The sequence below is a fragment of the Anomalospiza imberbis genome, chromosome 6 (assembly GCF_031753505.1).
Source record: "Anomalospiza imberbis isolate Cuckoo-Finch-1a 21T00152 chromosome 6, ASM3175350v1, whole genome shotgun sequence".
Lineage (NCBI taxonomy): Eukaryota > Metazoa > Chordata > Aves > Passeriformes > Viduidae > Anomalospiza > Anomalospiza imberbis.
In genome coordinates, this window is record NC_089686.1 from 5,632,882 (window position 1) to 5,648,938 (window position 16,057).

At 38.4% G+C, this 16,057-nt stretch overlaps 1 protein-coding gene across 5 annotated transcripts in view; it reads right to left on the reverse strand.

Annotated features, from left to right (window-relative positions):
- Positions 1 to 5,042: 5,042 nt before the first annotated feature.
- C6H14orf39 (chromosome 6 C14orf39 homolog) overlaps positions 5,043 to 16,057 on the reverse strand; it is a 29,098-nt gene continuing 18,083 nt past the window's right edge. For all 5 annotated transcript variants that reach the window (XM_068192128.1, XM_068192127.1, XM_068192130.1 and 2 more), the window contains 9 exons: positions 12,909 to 13,048; positions 12,357 to 12,436; positions 10,256 to 10,341; positions 10,098 to 10,162; positions 8,921 to 8,988; positions 8,463 to 8,602; positions 7,807 to 7,942; positions 6,313 to 6,370; positions 5,043 to 5,676 (listed from right to left, as the gene is read on the reverse strand). In XM_068192128.1, the coding sequence (XP_068048229.1) occupies positions 5,477 to 5,676; positions 6,313 to 6,370; positions 7,807 to 7,942; positions 8,463 to 8,602; positions 8,921 to 8,988; positions 10,098 to 10,162; positions 10,256 to 10,341; positions 12,357 to 12,436; positions 12,909 to 13,048 (973 nt within the window). In that variant the 3' untranslated portion in view covers positions 5,043 to 5,476. The remainder of the gene's footprint in view (positions 5,677 to 6,312; positions 6,371 to 7,806; positions 7,943 to 8,462; positions 8,603 to 8,920; positions 8,989 to 10,097; positions 10,163 to 10,255; positions 10,342 to 12,356; positions 12,437 to 12,908; positions 13,049 to 16,057) is intronic.

A 16,057-nucleotide genomic window follows, 5' to 3' on the forward strand; every position in this document is an offset into this window, starting at 1 on the left:
TCACTAAAGATCATACTGGTAACAACCTGCGTGTTTTCCAAGAACCTTTTCCAACTGTGAGGGAGAAAAATAGACAGGCATCTGCCTGTGATAACTCCTTCAATGCATGCAGAGTGAGATACACAAGTGGTGGTGTTCATTCCCAAGGAGAAATATCACCCTGAAGAATGTATTGTGCCCTGGGATTTTTTTAAGCCCATGTGGCACAATTTGAAATTGCATTGTACAGCTTGGGTAATGGCTGGAGTGCTTCAGAGGCTTGGCACCTCCCTGGAATGCACTGGAAACAGCGCTTCCAGGAGTTTTGCAATCGTTCAGAAACATTTTTAACCACTTTTTACCCATAACTTCTGCTCTTTTGCAGCTGTGGCAGTGAGCGACATCACTGACCAGAGCATCAGGAATTTTGTGGAAACAGTTAAAACTTGCCACACATGTGCCTCAAGAGAAAGAAGAGAGCAGCAAGAGACCACACTTAGCTCAAGGCAGTCCTGCTCTGGCAGAAGGGAGCAGATGAGAACTGCAAGCTCAAAACTGAGTTTCAGTCTGGACTGTCAGCTTCCAAGCTTCCCACCAGTCACAATAGCTGGTTCCCCACTAGCAAGAACTTTTTGTAACTTGATCCTCTACTTCTTTCCCTTCCCCAAGCCAAGCCTCAAAAGATTATGGATCAGATCCTGTGCTGTGTGAAATAATTTTGTGGATGCTTTGTGCACTGTGGTATGATACAGAAAATTAAGTCCATGTTATTAAAATTTTTGACACTATTTCTCCTATGGAGTCATAACAGTCAAAGTATTTTCTTTTTGAGTATGTCTAAACATTCTCTTAGCATGGTAATGCCCATCTTTTGACATTTCTTTCATACCCTTGCTTAATTTGAATAAAACCAAAAAGAAGCTACCTATTAATGCTGAATTCAAGTGATTCCTGAAAAGAAAAAAATATTTGGGATGCAGCAAGGTGGGGGCAAAGATTTACCTTTCCAAAGGTAACATTGCAAGTGCTAAAAAGAGCATCATCTTCACATCAAATCAAGCAAGGTACAGGATCCAAGAAACAACGTGCCAAGAGGCAATTTCTCAGCAAGATGTTAGCATCAGAACACAAAGTGATGTGTCTGGAAGCAGAACTGCTGAGCTGCAAACAACCTGGGTGTGAGTCAGAGAATATTAGGACAGCGCCTGTCCACCAGGAATATAGACTTGATTGCATGTGACTTGTGTCAACTCTGGAGACATCAAGAGCAGAACATAAAAGCAAGGCAACAGAGATATTTCTAAATGAGCCATTCAGCCTCTAAGGCAACGAATCTGGCAACAACTCAAGTTTCAGGAGGAAAAAAGTCGGCATTCCAGGTTTGTGTTCCACCGCTAGATCCTTCTTCATTTTTCTCAGGCAAAAGGTCACCAAAACATCACGCTTTAAATCATTAAAAGACAAAATCAATCTCCTTTCAAACTAGCCCATAACTTTGAAACCAGAATCCAATTGCCTGTTCAGGCTCATTAGTGTCTTTGGATCCTAATGACCCACTCAGTTGCAGTAAATGAAAAACTAATCCTTGTTTTATGCCATTGGCCCAAAAGGATTAGCCAACTCTTGCTACCCCTGCAATCAGCCTTGCACTGGGGGGATTATGACCATCTAATACTGTAAGTCTACACATTCCAATCTGTTACAATATGTAGCACTTAAAGCTTATTTCCTTGAAATACTTAAACGTATTAATGCTGTAGTGTAAGATTGTTTTCTTGGGATGCAGTGATTCACCTGCCCCTGCCCCCAAAGCCTGCATTTACCCACGTACAGGCAGAGATGCCCTGCTACTCCCAACACAAAGTTTTAATTATGTTCATGGTCTTGAAATGAAAAATTAAAACTAATTTTTTTCCTTTGCATAGAGCCCATACTGGGGATGAAATGATGTATAGGATTTCTATGGGGTTCAGTGCTGTAATTTAAGAGGTAGGTAGAAATAAAGCCACTACTTACATACAATGTTCTCTGATCTACTCTGTGGGTCATAACTCCAGCTTTGTACCACTTGTACCACTGCAGCTTTTCCAACTCAGAATTCTGGTTGCTGTTGTTAATTGATGAGCAATTAGATGAGCCTACAATGTCATGACATAACCTTTTTATTTTCCTCAAAGTATTCACATGTTGCCACTGACAATTCAGTGTGGTTAAGAGACAATTTTAACACTCTCAGATGCCCTATCCATGCAGTTTTTCTGATATAAAATATAAATCACTCTTGTGGTTTTATCACCTTAAGTATTAAACATAACAGCACAAGAAAATTTGTCCTGCAGAGTGTTATGCTGGGCATATGCACTTTGAATTGATACTCTTGGACTGAAGTTACAGAAAATTCATAAATTGCTCTTGATTTTTGAGTGAGAACAGTTTGCTGAGTGCCTTATTTCCTATTAAAAGTGGTGTCTGAAGGCATAAAACAGCAATATATGAAAATAAATCTTATATTCCACAGCCCCTGGAAGTCATTACAATAGTTTTTACCTCATAGTAAATTAATTTTTTAGTGTCAAACTTATACAGCGGTTGCTTATTTGTCAGCCAAATATCCCTAACTGTTTGTAAGCATGCTTTACATTTACATATCAGTAAAATTATCAGTAAAATAGTAGATGGTGCTCCAGATGTTATGTTACTTTAGAAATTGAAAACATTTTTTTATTGGAAGACCACTTTGCAGGACAAGGCAGATGTGTAGAAATGCTCTCTATGTTATTTCTGATCAGAAAAATGACATTTCCATATAGCTGCTATTTCTGTGGGAGAAAGAAAACCAAGGCATCCATGTCTTCCTCACCACTGCAGCAGATAGTGTAAATTTCATTTGTAAACTTCTTTAAAGTTTTTTACTCAACAAATTCAAATTTTTATTTATTCGGGTATCATTATATTTCCTACAAGGCTGGTGACACAAAACATTTACTATTAATATTTATTTAACCTAATGGAGTGTGGTATATTAGCTTTTGCAAGCAATATTTCAAGTGAAGTGGTTTTCTGTCAAAAACTTCATTAAAAACCTAAGTGGCACAATAAAGATATCAGGGCTCTAAATAAACATTTGCCTTCTGGTTAGAATCCTCTTGGAAGATTCAAAGTCCAATCCCTGCCCTGCTTATTTGAGAAGGGTTTTTGCTGTTAGTACCTTCGGGCTTGGCTGTGAGCCTGAACTCTGTTTTACTCTATGCAATCCAAGGAGGGAACAAAAAGGCAGCCCCACCTCCAAGGACTCGCAGCACAAGTGCACAGTGTCACCATATTGTCACTTTGCTGACAGCTGCACAGCTTTAAGGGATTACAGCTCCCAGCTGCTGTTGCTTCTGGAGGTTCCTGGGCTCCAGCTCAGCTGCAGTCACGTGTGGGATACCTGCAGTACCTGGTTTTTGCTCTCAAGCAGCATTTGCTACACTGACAAGAGAATCTCTCTTCACTCAGCTTTCAGGCTAGAAATGGGTGCAATATGTAATGGATGAGTGTGTAAAGGGCAAACCAAAATGACATTGGGCAGTGAGAGATGTACCAGAGTCAGCAATCCATCAACACAACTGCTATTGATTTTATAGGCATAAGCAGGGCCCATTTCTAGGTGGAATTTGACAGGTACCAATGAAAAAATCCCAGTGTGTGTTTATAAGCAGTTCATGGTCTTAGATCTCAGAAAAGTATCCCAGATGCTGAGAGGTTGTCTCTTCTGAAGCAGCTTTCTCTGCTTTGTTGTTAATCAGCCTATCCAATTTGTGTCAGTAAACATCCAGCAAGACCTAGGATTGTGGTTTCTCCCACTTCAGCCTGCAGCCTTGACTTCTACGCTGTAACAGCTTAGGCATGGATAACAGGATTCATCAGCAAAGGTCTTTGGTTATGGAATAACTGAGCAAATAAAATTAAACTTTTGGCTTTCTAAATGACCTCAGAATGTCTGTCAGCAGTGTACCATAAACACTGCTCCAAATAAAAGGTAGAGACTCAAACCTGCCTCTACCTTAGGTTTTTCAGATTGACAGGTGTGCAGGAGATTAGAAAAGCTGGGTCTCACCTCTTAGTCACTGGACCTCAGGAGGATTTCACTAAAACTTCCTGATTCACTTCCAGTTAAAAAAAAAATTCAAATTTTCACAAATCTATAGGCATAAAATTAGTCCTGAGGCATTTAGGAAACTGGCAGAAAAGAAGCAGTGGCATAGATAATCAAGTTCTTGGTCATTAAGGGTTTTGCTGGGCAGCAGAGAGAAAGGGACTCTACTCCCCATAGGACTTTGTGGGAAGGGAAGGGAAGGGAAGGGAAGGGAAGGGAAGGGAAGGGAAGGGAAGGGAAGGGAAGGGAAGGGAAGGGAAGGGAAGGGAAGGGAAGGGAAGGGAAGGGAAGGGAAGGGAAGGGAAGGGAAGGGAAGGGAAGGGAAGGGAAGGGAAGGGAAGGGAAGGGAAGGGAAGGGAAGGGAAGGGAAAAGGGAAGGGAAGGGAAAAGGGAAGGGAAGGGAAGGGAAGGGAAGGGAAGGGAAGGGAAGGGAAGGGAAGGGAAGGGAAGGGAAGGGAAGGGAAGGGAAGGGAAGGGAAAAGGGAAGGGAAGGGAAGGGAAAAGGGAAGGGAAGGGAAGGGAAGGGAAGGGAAGGGAAGGGAAGGGAAGGGAAGGGAAGGGAAGGGAAGGGAAGGGAAGGGAAGGGAAGGGAAGGGAAGGGAAGGGAAGGGAAGGGAAGGGAAGGGAAGGGAAGGGAAGGGAAGGGAAGGGAAGGGAAGGGAAGGGAAGGGAAGGGAAGGGAAGGGAAGGGAAGGGAAGGGAAGGGAAGGGAAGGGAAGGGAAGGGAAGGGAAGGGAAGGGAAGGGAAGGGAAGGGAAGGGAAGGGAAGGGAAGGGAAGGGAAGGGAAGGGAAGGGAAGGGAAGGGAAGGGAAGGGAAGGGAAGGGAAGGGAAGGGAAGGGAAGGGAAGGGAAGGGAAGGGAAGGTATTACAATTGCATCATTGTTCCACTTCAGATATTAAGAAATACCTACAAAACTTTAACATAACATTAATGAAAATGTTTATTTCAAATATTTTATGAATCAGCTGTTATACACAGAATACTCAAGAACATTGTCTTTAATTCAAAATCAGCTTTAACTGCTACAACAGTCATTCTTACTAACACAAGTAATTTAGTTGAAATCAGAAGCTGAATGCTCTCACAGACATTGACTTAACACTCTACCCTAAAATGATATTTGTTTGTGAGTGCCAATTTAGCAAGTGTTTAATAACAGTTCATGAACAAACACATTTCAAAGATAATTAAGAAAATCTCAAAACATGTGGTTGATGAACACACATTGCAGCAATTGCATTAAAGTACTCTTACAAGAAATGGAAGGAGAAGAAGTGCTTTATACTTTAACTCAAGAAACTGGAAACATTTGTCAAGGCTAAGTAGGAAAATAATATAAAAGGAAGTCAAAGGTATTCAAAAGAATGTAAACGGCTTTGTATTTTGTGTGGCAGAATGAAAACCCTTCGTAGAAGGAGACTGTGATGATCTCTGATCCTGTCCAAATGTAAATGAAAAACTAACATCATCTTTTCCATCTCCAAATGCATGAGAAGTTGATTCCGAGAAGGGAAAGGCAAATGCATCCTCATTTTCTGGTTTCCCAAAGAAGCTTCCTATGTGGAATACATATAATATTTGTTATTAGATTAAATCTGAGGGAATACTGCATTCAGCATATGCTTCTTTATCAAAGCCTTGTGCCAAATATCCCACTGAGAATCACCCTACAGTTGTGTGTTTATTGCTGCACCACAGATGGTATTTCCAGGGGGTTGTTATCAGAATTGACATGGAATAAAGTGTGGATCACTTTAATGGTTCAGAACAACAAGACACTTCTTCATGGTACCTTTTGCAACAGAGATATTTGTAAATAGAATCTGCAAAAGTGTTTACTTAGAGAAAAATGTGATCAATCATTGAAATACCTGGGCTATGTCTTCTCCCTTGCAATCCTCTCATTTTGCTTCAAACACACCTAACACTATCCCTATTTCTTTCTTTCTCATACCTCTTCTTTTCCATCATACATCAGACATTTGAAGTCCAACATACAAGGCAAGATTTAAGCTAAAGACTTAGTTAAAACACAAATGAGCACAATAAACCACTGAGCTACATTATCACAACTGAACATCCTTTCAGACAGCCAAAGGAGCTCTGTTAAGCTGGATCATGAACCTGTCAGTCATAGGAACACAAGCAGAAGAGAGCTGATGTACACAAGAACATCTGAGTTTCAGACTTACCAATATCTTCATGTGGAGACAGAGGGTTCAGGTTTCCCAAAGAATAATTTTCCTCTGTCTGAAATGTAAACAAATTTTTATTTAACAAATGAGAAAGGCAAAAAGTAAACTTTAATGCTGATATGTATTTGTTTTTAGTGAGAAAAGCACTGTCTCAGTGAATGTCAGCAGTCTTTACAAAATCTAGATTTAAAGGTATTTATCAGTCCCTAAAGTTGCAAGGTAAGCTCTTTGATCAAATGGGTTTGTTTTATGATATTTGCATGCAGCTGCAAACACCCTTCCTCCATTCTTCTAAGGGAAATAAAAGACTGATAACAGTCCAAAAGCTGACCTGACTTACTGCTGTTTTTTTTAAGCCAAAAATATTCAAAATTACTCAAATCTGTGACATTTTATAAAATCCCCAAGCAACAACACAAATACTTTCTACTGAATAAGGCCTCATATTGCCAGAAAGAGTAGCTGGATAACCACTTGTCACTCTTAAAATGAGTTCTTAGATTTAAAATAGATACTGAAGTCCTTCAAAACTCCCATTTCACTTTAAAGAATCCCAGATCTTCTATAGCCTAGTAAATTCTTGGTTTCTGCTGCTGAGCAGGCACAAGATAATGTGTGTTCTGACAGCACTGGGTGACTAAAAACCCACCTCATTCCTAAACAATTCACAAACCACACACCAGTGTGCTCTCTCCTACACACAGTTCATGCTATGAGATATCAGCCACAGATATCTTGCCAAACCCAGAATAAAATGGTGCTTTCCCTCATCCCTGCTTCCCTTCCCTCCCAGCCAGTAACCACAAGACTGAGCAACCCCCTGCAACAGGAGCTACCTGGGCTCAAATCCCTCATTTGCCTAATGGGTTTTGGATCCACATTCCCCAGTGATACCTAAGCCTTGTCCTATGCACACATATATCCTGGATCCCCAGTTATCTACTTAAAAACCCAGGAGAGGAAAAATTAGTCTAGAGCACTGGAGTTAGGGAATCTGCAAAGAAAATGGAAGACCTGGATTCCACTCCCTGTTCTATTTAGTTGCCTGCCTGGATCCTCCATTTGAGAATAGCTAATCCATATTTGCTGTTCAGTAACCCTAACAGACTGTCCTTTCTTCCCTTCTCACTGTTCTTCACTTCATCAAGACAAAACCACACAGGAGAAGCATGTGAATTGTGAAGTCTGCTAGAGAACTTGAATTTTGCACTGTAACACTGCACCAGAAGCCTTTTGGTGAATTGAGTCACTGTACATTTGCACATGACCCATATGAGAGAGATTCATTCTTGGGTAGAAGTCATCATAGAGGGATTGCCAGGAAAGGAATTAAACATTTTCAAAGAACATCAAGCTTAAAAGTTACCAAGACATTAAAAAAAATATTTGCTGCAAAGATAACCAGTCTGAAAAATCTCATTCAGTGTCAATGCTGTTTTGTTCACGTATTTTGCTTTGTGGAAATTAATATTCACAAGTAATCATTTTTACCTCATCAGATGAAGTTTGTGCTCCAAACAGAGAAGAACCAAATAAATTAAAGCCAGGTGACTTCTGGGAGAAGTTCATGTGAGAAAAGAAAGCAGGAGATTTTGATGTTCCTTCTTCACAGCCTAAATTTTGAATGCTGTAAATACAGAAAGGTAGAAACTATATTAATAGTTTTTAAATAATGTAGATGGGTTTTTTCCTTCTATTTTTTCCTGGTCCTCTTTTTTCACTTTTTTTACATCCCCATAACTTCCATCAATAATTTCTTTTTTTATCACAGAACAGATAACACAATTCTTTAAAGTAAAGGGAAGTGGTGTTCTTACCAACTCCATGCCCTCTTAACAAAAAAAAAAACCCAAAAATCCTGTTAAAGATCGAAATCAGAGTGACAAATATTACTGCAGGAAAAGACAATGTGTCTCACATATTTCTAAGCAAAGTACTGGTCTTTCAAAACAGCTTCAACTGGAAATGATACTATAAGAAGAAAACAATAAATATCAAGCATAACTGAGGAAAAAATTCTGAATATTTTCAGAAGAGTTTTCTAGAAAATGATTTCACTAGTATCTTTCAAAAAGAGCAGAAATGCTTATACAATAAGCGTGAGTACAACTTTTTGCTCAGAATCAAAATAAAAGTTGAAATCATACGAGTCAAACAGAGGTGTTTTTGAGAAGTGTGGGTTTTTCCCCCTTAAGTCAGGTGTTTTAGGTGCTCTTAAGAAAAGTTCTGCACTTTCTTCTTCTATGTCAGGATTATCTTCATTTGGCTTAAAACCCGTGTGCACATCCTATTAAAAAGAAATAAACAATGATGTTTGTAACATACAACATTTCCCAAAATATCATTAGTCCTTTTAACTATAAATATGTTCTCAGTGGAGCCAGCACTGAGCCTGTTTATTTATAGTTCTGTGCAAGAAGTGAGTTTTAAATGCAGACTTTTTTCAAAAAATTTCATCAGCTCACATTAATGAAAATGTTATGCACCCATCGACACTTTACCAATTTCTGAGACTTGCCTCTTGCCAACTGAATCAAGTATGTCAAAATACTTTGACTATTCTAAATAAACTTTTTACTTATGACATAAGAAATGCTGTTCTTACTTGAGGTACATATGAACAGTCCATGTGCTCATCGGCTTCTTCATCAACATGTTTGGCCTCCTGGCTTGCTGCACAAAAAAGACAGCACTGCCTGTATTATAACAGCATTTTAAACAGACACATAAAAATGACATTGTGGGAGAGAATCCTTGAGAAAAGTTCACTAGCTTGGCATTGGTAATGGTAAGGAAGTGTTCTGACTGTGGTTTTCTTAAGAACCCACTTTGTGGCTCTGTCCATAACAATTACCTCTTGTTCTGCCACTCGTTGCTGTCAAAGCATTACTCATGCTGCTGCTTGTGGTTTGGTGTGTTCTTCAAACCTGCCCATTGTTCCCTGAGAGTGCTCTGTTTGTCTACTCCAGTTATTACCCTCTGAGAGTGCTAATAGTCAATAGAAACCAGGTGGGAACAATATAAAAAGCACATCCATGTGACAGTGATGAAGTGTAGTTTAAAGAACCGGGCAAGAGTCAGGATGAGAAATGAGAAGAAATATTATCAGACTTTCTGCTGTCAGAGTTCCTACTGTAAGCTTCAGACTGTGCTATTTCTCAGGCACTGTGGGTTAAGGTCCTATGTTTCAGTAATCTCTTTGTAAAAAAAACTAGGTTATAATTTTTACATGCATCTAAATTAATATTTCAATTAGAAAAAGAAATATTTAAACTGAAGCTCAGTTCCTTGTGATTTCAAAAACTACAGGTGTATTTGTAACTATCCTAGCTTTTTTCTGTAAGCATTCTGCATGTTTTTCTCCAGTTAATTTTCATCTTTAATAATCTTGATCTGATTCTTCAAGATATCTAAATTACTGGGATTATTTTATTTCTTTTCTTTGCATTTTCTCATGCCTTCTGCCTAGACATTAAGACTGGATTTCATTTTACCTAAGTAATTTGAGACTCAGGTGTGAATTTAAAAGAGATGTTGGACAGATCCATTCATTCACAATGGTCAGTGCAGACTAAATCCCACACTACTGAGCAGTGAATTCTCTGTTTGAATTGGGACTCTGCCTGTCTGCTATACTCAAATTTTGAGCTAAACAATCAATGTGGAAAAAGAAATGCAAATGGTGGCCCTCTCAATGCCAGAATTAAAATCTGGTCCCCAGAATTTCCTAGTTTATAACTATATGATCCAACCTTGTCAAAAAAATTAGAGTAGTACTTTACCCATTACTGCATTTTCACTCTCATACTGTTGATTGGAAGTCAACTGCTTTGGAAGATCTGACAGTCTAAAAGACAAAGTTTAAGGTTTGTCTAATTGTGAATTATTTCCATAAACCCCAGCCCCAAGAATGAAAGCTATTTTATTAAAGAAAAGTTACCTGAATTTCACTTGGTTTTTTATGCTTACTATTGATGGAACTTGGGCAATTTGTGGGTGATTAGTTCCTGCAGTGTCAATAGCCATCTAAAAGACAGAAAAAACTCAAATGAGGCAGCAAGTGAAATTGTCACTTCAACAATATCACTCTGATTTCTCCTTAGACTGTGGAAATCCCTTCTTTTAACTGGAAATTAAGGATCAGACAATGTAAAATCTTTTTCTTTGTTTCACCTGCATTTTGAAAGCATGATACCCTGTATTTGCTAATTTTGTAATGTAGTCTTAGTCACAGCACTGATAACTAGATGTGATTAATTAACTTTCCTGTAACACCAATAGTGCAATGCCATTTACAAACTTCATGCAGGTTTACTGCTGCTCCAGCCTGGTTGCTTGTGCTTGGGAACACAGAAAGAGCTGGGGCCAGGCCTGGCTCTGCCTCTGAGCATCCACATCAGTCTCAGTCAGGACAGGTCTTATGTGGGGGTTCAAAGACTGCAGAAAACATGGAAATACTCCCACCTCAGAGACTTTCATCAGAGCAGAAGCCATCACTCTTCTATGTTGTATATATTTGTGCTTTAAGGGCAGGGTGAGGAATCTCTTCCTCAGCATCAAATAGCACATTATTTTACAGGGAGTGTCTAGTTCTTGTTTATTTTTAATTAAGAAATGTATCAAATTGAATTCTATTCAGGGTAGGGGACAAAAGAGCTGGTTCTGCAGAATCTGCCTGCTATTCAACTCCTGTAGTGTACAGTACACCTTTACTGAAGCATAGCAACCTTCTTTCTTCCAACCTTTGTATTTTTCCTCAGACTCCATCTTCTTTTCCTTGTTGCCATCACCCTTTCTTAAAGTTCTCTTAACCTTGACTTACTGCTTCCTATAATTGTCTAAGTGCAATTCTAGGTCCCAGACTCCCAGCCTCATCTCTAGATTACCCTGGCAACAGCCCTTCCATCATTCTCATCATGTCCAACTCCCTAAGGCAGTCACAAATCAGAGTTGCTTGAAATTTCTTCTGGTCTTGTCCCACCCAGTCCTGTCACAGTCCTCCATCTTGTCTTGTGATGAAGGCTTTGTCTTCCACACAGGCTTCACTGTAAGCCATTTAGTGATTCACTCACCTCAATCTTCAGTTCCCTTGTAATTCTTAAGAAAATCCCAACTGGTGATGCTAACTTTTTTTATCTGATTTTTTGTTGTCCATTAAATCTTGATTTTAAATAGAACCAGTGAGTTGTCCCTTAGAAAGATTGTTTAGATATAGAAACTTGCCCAAGTTCCTGCACAGCAAACACAGTTACAAGCTCTTCTACCCTTTATGGCCTTACCTCCTCTGATTTCTCCATTTAATACTTTAACAACCTATTGCTTCTCTGAATGGTCTTGCACTCCATGAGACTATTGGTGGTTTTCACAACTTTGCAAGTTGTACCTTCAGCTTTCTTCTGGATTAGTTTATTGTATTTGAATAAAATATATTGTATCTGAATAAAGCTGCAATTCACCATTTCAAAAATGTCATAGTAACTATATTCTTATGGGAGAGAGATAGAAAATGGAGTTGTAGGCTCCAGCAGTCCACCAAGGAGTGTTCTTCATGATTTTATTCCTCTCAGCCTGGATTTCTGTTTCTGGTCAAACCTCACAATGGAGCTGTTAACTGTGGGCTGTCCTGTACACTCAGTCCTTTATTAAACCCTTCATTATGGAGTGGGTGGCTCATGATTCATCAGTAACAGAAGATTCTGATCCTCCTTTAGAATTCCAAATATTTGCTACATACAGAATCTACAGAGGTGATTTTAAATCTCTGTTATAAAAAGGGAGTTGGTAAGATGGTCCCCCTCGGTTTTGGCTTTAGAATGCACTTTGTAAGAACATAGATATTTTCAGAATGAAAAGGCACCAAAGAAAGATTTTTGCTGTGATTACCAAGCATTTGCAGATTACCATGATTAGCAATTTACAGTGCTAACAGGTTTTATGTAAGATATAATACCACGAGGTATATTTGAAGTGTTTTAAATTTAAACAACCACATAAAGCAGATTATATAACTTCATATTTTTACCAGTGGGAGAGCAACACACCTGTGATAAATTTTCTGCAAGACTGGAGGAACTGCTGGTGGCCACTGAAAGTTCCACGGGTTTCTCTTTTTCTCCTCTCCCTAAATTTACAAATATTATAAAATATTGTCAATAAGATTAAGTATCCAAAGCATGGCTTTGTTAAACAGAACTTGGGAACAAACCTTATACATTTTCCTTTTAATAGAGAGCAAAAAGAAACTCATCACAAAGTACGACAGTATCAAACAAATAACAGTTGTTTGATATTTACTGTACTAATGCAAACAGTATTAAAGGTATTTTAAATTTGAGATTAAATTATTTTCAGATGTTTCTGACAGCACACATTGGGTGTATCTGTCATGTTACTTTACTCATTGCACAGATAATGGAGAAATCAGACACACAAGATTTCCAGAACATAAAAAAGGTAAGCACCCAACTTCCATTGACAGCCTGGCTTCAACTATAAGTAGTTCAGCAGTTCACTAGGTTTGTTATCATCACTTAGCCATTCTTTTGCACAAAAACAACCCAGAATGCTCACTGAAGTCATTAAACACACTGCACCTGTTTCTGGTCTTTGCTTTGAGAATCTAAAACTCTGTACAGACTGGACAAATTTCCAAGGAACGCATGGGACATGCAATGTTTTATAGAGCTGATGTTTCTCCTTTGGCAAAGATGGGTGTTCACGCTCTTCAAACACCCTAAACAAATTTAAATTAAAAAGAAAAATTAATCATTGCAAAAGAAAATAAATTATAAAATATAACTGCTTCAAATAAGTGGAATTCTCAAGGGCACTGGATGTTGTCAAGGAAGTTCTACTACTTTCAGCACCAGTAGCTGATAAAAATGAGGTTTTCTTTAAATAATATCAGAGAGAGAATATCTCTGAAAATAAGCCATAAAGAAATAATAAGCCAATCATAAGAACATAGTTGGTTTAAATTTTGTCAGTACCAAAGAAAAGTATTAGTATTGTAGAGTTTTACACTTTAATCAAAGTACCTCATTATTGTAGTTCTGAAATCACAATTTCACATTTAAAACCACTTTTTCTCTCTCTGAGATTGTCTGCAATACTCACACTACACATACACAAAAGAGAAAACTGCAGCAAGTGTTTTCACTTGTGGGGTAATTATCTGTGTAGGGTAAATAGCCCTTTACAGTGCAGAAAGACAAAGGTTAGCAGAACAATGAAGAGTAAAGTGGCTGTTTGGCACAGGAACATTTACTATTTTTTAGAATAATGAGTTCTATTTTATTTTCTCTCTGGCATTCCTGCTTAGTGCTTCTGTGCTTCTAGCTACAACATCTGGTTTGTAGTTGACTGAACAATGCTGTTCAAAACAAATGAAGAACTGAGTCAGTCTTTTTGTTCTTCTTGAAATTCTCCATAAACAGAAATAAGATAAAATATAGGATACACTTTATAAGATAGTGTGGCTTTAAACTAGCAACACTAATTAAAAAATACCACTGAGAAGCACTGGCTAAATGTAAGGACCTGACACATTAAACTCATCTACATCCATGTGAACTGTGTGAACTGTGCTCTCATAAAACCCTGAAAACACCTCAGCCAAGTGTCTCTGATGAAAAGGACACTATTTTATCTCTGACTATTTTCTCTTGCAGTTACATTTATACCTTGTGCTGTGCTGGACTGAGACTGAACAAACTGTACAAAACATCTACCACCTAAAAAACTAAAAACCGAAGTAAATCTTTCAGTTACATCAGTTCTAGATAAACCTGTGTCAGGAATAATACTAGAGAAAACAGGATGTATGTGGCTGCTGTATCTGTAAATTCAGACGCAGGGAGTCAAAAGCAAGGAGAAATCAAAACAGAGCTAAGCACAGAACTCTGGCTAAAACTGCTTCACTTTGTTCCAAATGGCTCATTTTACCACCATCATCATTCAAATATCAGTTTAAAAAGGCTGCTGTGGCTGAGGTCATCAGTTAGACTGCCATAAATAGGGGGAGTTTGTGGCTGGGGGTTTTTTTGTTTGGTTGGTTTGGATTTTTTTCAGAACTTAGGATGTCAAACTCTGTTTTTGAAAGCTCCTGGGGTCAGTCTCCTTGTGCTTCTGTAAAGCCTAGCAGACAACACTATACTCCATTACTCTCCATTAAATAAAAAATCCTCTGACAATGCATATCTATACAGAATAATGTTTCAAAGGCAGAGTTACAAACCAAACTCAGAAGTTCCTAAGATATTCATTCTTTAAGTAACAAAACCTTCCAAAAGAGCCTGCAGTTAAACTCTACATGTATGCAGTACACCTGCTCCCTTCCCTCCACAAAAGCACTATTGAAATATAAGCCATGCACATCTTCTCTGACATTAATTAATACTACTGGAAGAAAAATAAAACTGCATCATGAAGCTCAAAACAATCCAAATTGCAGCAACAAAAATAATCATTTGTCTTCTTTTTCTATTTCATTCTTAGTAGACATCTGAGTAGATAAAAACTCTTTATCTTGATCCATACTGCAGGGGCTTTTAAAAGTGCAAAGAGAAAAACAGATATTCTTAAGCCAAAATAAATGGACATTTCCATAGTAGTATTTTCTTCTTTGTAGCATAAAGAAACCCAAGGATTAATATTAATTTCCAATACAGGAATCAAGTGTATGTCATTATACATATGAAGATTCACACCTGCTTCTGTGGTATTTACAGTTACTGAAACCACGTTCAGTATTCTCATCAGGAGCATTCTTTTGAGTTGGCTCTTCATATATGTTTACATTAGAAATCCAGAAACAACTTAAGTACTTTTCTAAGATTTATATTATCCAGTTTTTTCTTTTATCAGTAGAAGTCAATCACTTCTGATGCAAAGATGCTGCAAGTACTGCAATAATTCACCATGGAATCTCCTTTATGTGAATATGTAGCAAAAAGCACTCACTTGGAAAGTAAGAGATGGAATTAATACATGGCAAATTGGAAAGGAAAAGAAATAAAGAATTACAGGGTCCTGGAATTAAATCTCTCCCAACCATTTTATAAAAACAGAGAGAGTGAACACTATATATGCCATAGCACAGTTCAACTATCAGCCTTTCTATGTAATAAGTGGAATAGCTAATTGAGAAATCAAGACCAGAGCTTCGAAAGAGTTGAGTCCTGTTTGGTGATTGATGAGAACTCTTGCTTTGGAAATTAAACTGTGGTGCTTGTCAGTGTAACTGGTGTGCTGTGAATCAGTGTCAAGAGCTGGTAAGAGCAGAGGAATGTGTGTTTTCCACTCCTAACCAGCAGCTGGCCAGACCTAAGTAATTCAAACAACAGTGCTCCAGGCTTTTTAAAGGAACAGTCCTCATTGCCATCCTGCTGCCCAGGGCAGAACACATATATCAGCACTTATTAATTGGCTTGCACGTTGGCTTCTTGTCCTGAAGCCTTCTAAAGCTTTTCATGGGTATTAATCTGTACAGTTTTATGCCCAGTGCTTTCATTGCTCTTTTTAGTTCCTTCCCTTGCTGCTGCTGGTTTCATGCTGGTCTGGACCACTTCACGGAGAGACACAGTACAATTCCTTTTTATTTCTTCTTCTTTTGTGGCAGAAGATGAAGATATCTTCTTTCTTCACAAAGATCTTTTTGCTCAGTAGTAACTTTGTAGTGGCTGCAGGACAGCTCAAAAGAAATTCCTGCCTTTGGTACCCACATGCCGCTGTTGTATTTTTG